A 7,334-nucleotide genomic window follows, 5' to 3' on the forward strand; every position below is an offset into this window, starting at 1 on the left:
TCCTTTTGTTGTATGACAGCAAAGCAGACATGCTCTGAATGGTTCAGCCCAAATATACCATTTGGTAATACTATACATTTGATAGTGTCATTATGTTGTCATTCGTCATCATGGAATAAGTATCATGATCACATATTCATCGCTGCACACAATCTTGGTTGTTATTACATTTATAAATTCTACGTATTGGTGTCAATGTGTGTTTATGTCTGTTTACCATTATGCTGGAGATCAGAGCACTGTGTGAGTGGGTCTCCATTCCTGATGTCCTGCCTCCTCGTTCGCCTGCAGAAAGACAAATATGCAAATGCTCATGAGTCTATGGAGGCTTATGATTATACACATGCATCTGTGTGTGTTTGTTTAATTGCATGGACAGCACTGGTGGACAACAAATCAAACAGATCAACAACAGTAACCCATAGTGCCATAAGCCCTTAAAACTAAAGAAAAAGCTTATAGGCTTTGCGAGACAGAAGAATTCATATTCAAGCACCCTGGCCGTCTCCCTCCTGGGTGCACACACAATACAAAAAGGATAGAGTTCTTATATGAACACAGAGACACTGAACTTGTTGCCTGTAAACACAGCAAAGGAACAATGGAGCCGACCCAAGTGAAGCAGACAAATTTAATCAAAGCGAAGGTTGTGTGGATCGAGGTCAACCCCAAACAACAACTTCACTTGCCAACCCTCTGACCCCCAGTGTTGTGGTCAACGGATAATTGGGAGATATGGAGGCAACTCTGGCGGCCTTGTTTGGAGAGCTATAGCTTTACGAACACAGGCTAGGGCCCTGGAGTACAACTAACAGAGGAAACGGGATATGAACAGCAAGCGTTCCAATCGATAAGGCCCATATGGAGCTCTGTGAGTGGGAGGCGCTATGCGAGCGTTGACACTAGAGTAAACGCACGCACGCAGTACGCACGCACGCACGCACACACACACACACACACACACACACTGCACACACACACACTGCACACACACACAAAATATACACAACCTTACAACCTTTCTGCTTTACCACAGCTAACTGTATACCATCTAGACCCTAGTTTCACCCAGACAGACTTGCCTCCAGACATCACTGATATCGGTTCTCCTTTACAGTAAACACACGCGCGGCATGTTATATTTTTCGACCTTTCTGAGAGAAATATGAGCCCGCTTACCTTTAGGGGCTTCTGGCAAGCATACAAAGGCTTCTCTATTCCTGAGCCCTGTACCTCCTCTAACTCTGAGACTCAGAGTCTTGCATGTGTCCTTAATCTATGGATGTGAGCACCACGTACTTCACTCTGATCTCATTCAGTCTCAATAATGTATAGTCAACATGTAAAACACAGAGCTATTAGCGTGTCCCTCCCACACGTGTTGTACATTTGGGCATTTTGTTGAAAATCCTCCCTCGCATGGTGTATTTAACCTGGGTCGCCCGTGCGTGGTTGATCACTTCAAATACTCTTTCCTCTTAAAATAACTATAGGACCAACAATATGTCGCAGCGTGTGTGAGCGTGTAGATCCGCTATTTTTGGTGCGCAGCATGCTTTCACAGAAGACACTGGCTGGCTTCTATGGAATTCAAATGGCTTAAATCAGTGGTATCAGGTACAGTTGCCCATAATCCATCCATAATCTCGCCCTCGTTTTTTTCCGCCGACCTCACGCCCGACCGCTCCGGTGCGCCGGTTCTTGTATTCTTTATTTTGTTTTACTGAGAATAAGTTTAGAAATAAGTTTAGGGTTATGCACAGTTTTACTGGGGTTAAGTTAGGAATAGGGTTAGGTTTAGACATAGTTTTACTGAGGTTACGGTTAGGATTGAGGTTAGGTTTAACCGTTTAAGTATAATTTACTTGGGTTACTTTAGGAATACCAGGTTGAGCAGTTCTGCCGCTGTACGACTGGGGCGAGTTGGTAAATGGGCGACTCGTTTGGTATTCAAATCAGTCATGGCGAATGTGGCATGTGACTGCATTGTGCAGTCCAGGTAGGGAATGAGACATTACCCCCAGGTGAAGGAGTTTAAGTATATCTGGGTTTTGTTCACGAGTGAGGGGAAGACGGAGAAGGAGATCAGCTGGAGAATCTGAGCAGCAGGGCGGTATCGCAGTCGCTTTACCGCACTGTTGTGACAAAAAGAGCTGAGCCAGAAGGAAAAGCTCTCTGTCTACCGAGCAATCTTCATTCCTTCGTTCCTAACACAAGCGACCAAAATGACGGTTAGCTGGCATCTCCCTTAGAGATAGGGTGAGAAGTTCATTCACGCGAGAGAGACTCGGCGTAGAGTCGCTGCTTCTTCGCCTGGAAAGGAACCAGCTTAGGTGGTTCGGGCATCTGGTTAGGATGCCTCTCGGGTGTCTCCCTAGGGTGGTCCTCGAGGCACATCCCACTGGGAGGAGACCCAGGGGCAGACCAAGGCGCAGTTGGAGGAAACACATCAACTCACTGGCCTTGGAACGTCTCTGGATTCCCCAGGAGGAAGCCACTAATGCTGTTGCTTTGGAGAGGGAAGTCTGGAGCACCATGGTGGAGCTGTTGCCCCCACGACCCGACTACAGATAAGCGGTTGAAGATGGATGGATGGATGGATGTGACACGTGTTGTATACTGCGGCGTTTGTGCTGTACCTCTTAGCCATAGGGAAGTATCTGGAGCACTCTGTTCCATCCCAGGCACAGTAAGGATCTCTGGCTAGGCAGCACTCTGCACAGGCCTTTCCGTACACCTCGCAGCGATGCAGGGGCATCTGAGAGACACCGATGGCTGAACCCAGGTACAGTTGTTGCTGTGGAAGTAGTAACAGATATTGGTATCAATAAGCTTATCAATAAATAAAAAATGCTCGTGCTCCATCCCTAATCATCAATATTATATCTCATTGAAACATCAATTGGCAATCACCTAGTTTGAAGTATAAGGTTTCAGTTATACTAAGTTGAGCAATTTGAGATACTTAGCCTACTTGGGCCCAAGCTACCAACCAGTCAGTGCGGTGGTATAATAGGAGTGCAGGAATGCAGACAAACCATCCCATTACAGGTGCACGTTTCCCTCCCCCTGCTACCGCACTCCATTAGCGCATTCTCACCTCTCTCCACCACTTTCGTTAATTATCCTACTCTCAAGCTAACATTCCAACAATAAAGATCTTTGTGTGATAACAGGTCGGCTCATCTCGATCTCTGTAAGCTCATTCTGGCTGACAAATGTGTCTTTGTTCCGTCCTCTGGCCCTGCGGCGACATGCGTCACGACCGGCTGAGGGCTCTCAATCTCTTTCTTTTAACGACAGAGAAACAGTTCATCCAGATGTACCAGTGCAGCATGCAGCGGGAGCCTCTTGTGTCATTCACCACACAGTGTTCACATAATCTCCATCTGTCTTTCCCCCTGCATGCCATCCACTGACAACAACCGGCGACTACTTGCGTTACAACACTTTGAAAGAATGACCCCATGTCTCTTACGGTATGTATAAAGTAATTAGTAGCTTTTATCAGCACGGCGTGCACTGAAAACAGGGACCAGTGTTGCGTTTATAATTTTAGGTATTTGTGTAATATGCTCTTGTCCAGAGCACTGGTTCCAAAACTTTTTCATGTCAAGGAGCCCCAAATTGACACTAATTAGCCTGTGGACCTCCATTTGAAGAGATTTTTACGGCTCTAGCCGTGATTCTCAACCTGTTTAATTTCAAGGACCCCCAGTTTGACATGCATTAGGCTACAGACCCCCGTTTAATGGCATTTATTTCTCTGAGACCCCATGCAATTTATATTGTAAAATCAATGTTAATTTAACTCTGGGGTCCATTTGGTTCCATTTGTACACTCTCAGAGTTACAGGACCCATAAGGGTCCATTTGGTTCCAAACTATCATTTAGCTAGGGACCCCCTGGAACTCCCTCAATGACCACTGGGGGCCCACGGACCCCACTTTGAGAACCACTGATCCAGACTCCAGAGTACACCACAAGCTAGTGTCCAATAAGGGGCAAGTGTGACGATAAGAACAACAATAACCACTAGTTTTAATGGTGGCATAACATAACAGAAGCCATTACCTGCTTAGTGGAAAGTTCCATTGCTGTTATGGCTGTTGGCTCCTGTAACAAACAACAATGGGAAAGATAACAGCATTAGTTATGTCCTTGCATCGATGCAAGGGGAGGCCATCATCCTACCCTGGGGACAGAAGACACATGAAGAGAGAGAAACCTACCCTGAAGACAGTCATCTCCTCAGTAGGACCTCCTCCAGATCATGCCAGGAGCCTCTGGGGACCGACACCACCTTCAGTACCGTCCCCATGTCTGGAAGACACAGCGACCGAAAACACACACAACCTGTGTCAATACACATTACGCAGTCGATTGCATTGATCAATCTGGTCTGCTTCATATAGAAATGTGCGCATACATCATCATCAAACTGTTTGTGTCACGGTCCATGACACGTTCTGTATTTAGTTAGTGATTTTCCTTTCTGCTTTCCTATGTTTTTGTTATGTGTCTTAATTCCAGTTGGAGTTTCCTTTGCACTTGTGTACTGTTATTTTGTTGTACGTTTTGTCTCTTGGTTTCCTCTGTTGCTTTTGTTGCCTGTGTTGTCTCACCATGATTATCCTAGTGTTTCCACCTTGTCCTGTTAGTTCCCCAGCCTATTCCAGTGTTGATTATTTGTTATGTTCACCTGTGCCCTGTTTTCCCTGTGTATTTATACTTTTTTCAGTTCTTTGTCAGATCATTATTGTAGTCAGCAGTGTTCTGTATGTTCCTGAGTTTTCGTAATAAACTGGTTGAATTTGAGATCCTTTGTCTCGACTTGACTGTCTGCGTTTGGGTCCTAACTCTCCTGCCTCGCATTGTGACAGTTTGGCCATGCTTGTTGCGACCCAACCCAATAGTATTATGTTATGTCATGGTAATTAATGGTTGACAAAAGCTAATAATAATTAAAAGCTAAATATAGGGATAAATACATAATTATGATAATAATAAGACACAAATTTTGATCCAAAGCAAGGGCTTCCAAGTTCATGTAACGCATGCGCCCATTAAACAATATCTGCTTATAGGCTACACAACACGTTTAATACATAATACCGATGATTTCAGTATCATGGTCAGTATGATGTCACTGGTCTGTGACAAGGCCTGACATGTGTATGTGTACCTACAACAAGCATGTGTGTTTGTGTGCAAAGTGGTAGAGAGAGAGAGGTATGTGACGTGGGGTATGTGGTACATACATCTATACTGCTATGCATTATCCCGAGTGTAAGTTTCTCTTTGTGAATTTCATAAAGCTACATAACATACCTGTGCCTATGAACATGACATCATACTGTCCATCCTCTGCGTCCACTTTGTCCACAACTATCTGGGTGAACTGGTAGTCTACATCTGTCTTGACTATGATTGGTCGGTTGTTGATGGGATAGACAGGGTTGAACATGGCTGGGTGACCTCTGGCAAACGTTATGACCTCATCAGGAAGGTCCTTGGTTGTATCAAATCCTCCAAACGTCTTGCTAGGGCACTGTGGAGACAACAGGTTTTATCAGGTTTATCCAAAAAGGTGCAAAACCTGGCTGATCTATTTTGTATATATTCTGCCTCTCATGTTGGACTCTCAAATGTATGTTAGATATCTTTACATTCCAATACATATCTAAGCTATTTTTATATTTTTGGGTAGGTTCTTGAAACATTAAATGTATGTGAATCGTTTTAGAAATATCACAGCACAATGTTGTGACCAAAATCAAACAGGGTGAATAAATGGCATGGTTCACGTGCTCTCTGCCACTCACCGTGCCGGGGCGCGGGTAGGGAACGCGTCCCTGGAAAGGCACCCACTGGTAGTTGGGTCCGTCTCGGTGGGCGTAGGGTCCAAGAAACACCCTCCTGATGTCTGCCATGCTGTACAGACATACAGCCGAGCCCTTAAAGATGTTACTGATGGCCGGAGAGAATGAAGCAGAGAAAGAATTAGGGAAGGGACGCAATCTAAAGCCTGATTCATACTTCAGACAGAAACACTCAAGTCAAAGTAGGCTATAGATTAAGCATTTATTGCAACAAATGGAATACAGTTAAACTTGGAGTTAAAGGCTCCACTCTGGGAGATGTTCTCTGACTTTTGCAGCATGGTAAGCAAAATCATGGAACGTTAAGCAAAGCCCCCATAGGGGTGATACATAAGCAATACATTGACATTGATATTTAGCTCGAAGTAGCAGACATAAAATCATCAAGTATTTGAGCCTATGCCAGACTCTGAGCCTAGACTCTGAGCCTATATGCCAGAATCAAAAGGTGGAGGCTGGGGTGGAGGAGGCAGTTAAGCATCAGCGGATGCGAAGGAGGCAGCAAGACAAGCAGAGAACTACAGTAGTGAATGCAGAGCCGTCGTATTTAAAGGAACCTCGCTGTTAAGAGCGTGGACTCTGATTGGAGTATGGACGTCGGAAGAGATGTGAATGAGGAATAGGAAGCTAGGCTGATTGATACAATCAGCTGTCAGTGTCCTGTATATATGAACTAACGCTGTGCTTCATTTTTGGCGCATGATGGTGTTGGCTGCTGAATAGTGGTTCTCAACCTTTTCAGGGTGGGACCCCCAAAAAAATCACATTTGACGCATTGCAATCATTGCAATGTGACAATGTCACAACGCCTCGCAATGAGAGGCATTGTGACATTGTTTTTTCTCTTTCTTATATTATCTGACAATTTCACCAATGTTTCACCAGTTTTTATAGTATAGTTGTTGATAGTTATAGTTACCTTTGATGCTTTTTTGAGGTATTAAATAGGTCTTAAAAGTATTTTAATTGTCATCTGGGGACCCCCCCAAAATCATCAAATCGCCACCCCTGGGGGTCCCACCCCACAGATTAAGAACCACTGCATTAGCTGACAAATAGAGACATTTGGACCTGTGGTTACCTGGAGGTGGTGAACACGGCGTAGATGATGGGGTTTTTAGGATCCTTGGTACTCATGAGAAACACGTCCTCTGAAAACCAAAGCAAATCCATTCAAACCACATGCCAAAAACTGGTTAAAAAAGTTGTTTATCTTTCATGCGACCAGAGCAGAGGAGGAGGGGAATCCGAGCTGCACTTACGCAGTTCATCAAAGTGTGTGTCTATCCCATTGAGGCCCGGCACAGAGCAGACCAGCCGAGCCTTCAGGAAAGTAGTCCACTTGTTTACCAAACTCCTGTGGCCTCCTAGGTCGTTCTGGTTGGAGAGATCACAGAGAACACAAGTTCAACCATCGACTGCAATCTGGTTGCGGGCCATATAAAATTTAG

General features: G+C 44.8%; 1 protein-coding gene across 1 annotated transcript in view; it reads right to left on the reverse strand.

Annotated features, from left to right (window-relative positions):
- Nucleotides 1-203: 203 nt before the first annotated feature.
- sema3ab (sema domain, immunoglobulin domain (Ig), short basic domain, secreted, (semaphorin) 3Ab) overlaps nt 204-7,334 on the reverse strand; it is a gene marked incomplete at its 3' end in the record, with an annotated part of 32,315 nt that continues 25,184 nt past the window's right edge. Inside the window, 9 exon segments of the mRNA XM_083762697.1 lie at nt 204-285; nt 2,640-2,797; nt 4,076-4,117; nt 4,234-4,256; nt 4,259-4,324; nt 5,333-5,552; nt 5,827-5,971; nt 6,965-7,034; nt 7,146-7,260. Of these exon segments, the coding sequence (XP_083618823.1) occupies nt 204-285; nt 2,640-2,797; nt 4,076-4,117; nt 4,234-4,256; nt 4,259-4,324; nt 5,333-5,552; nt 5,827-5,971; nt 6,965-7,034; nt 7,146-7,260 (921 nt within the window).

Source organism: Protomyctophum parallelum (genome assembly GCF_964188405.1).
Source record: "Protomyctophum parallelum genome assembly, chromosome: 4".
NCBI classification, from domain to species: Eukaryota; Metazoa; Chordata; class Actinopteri; order Myctophiformes; family Myctophidae; genus Protomyctophum; species Protomyctophum parallelum.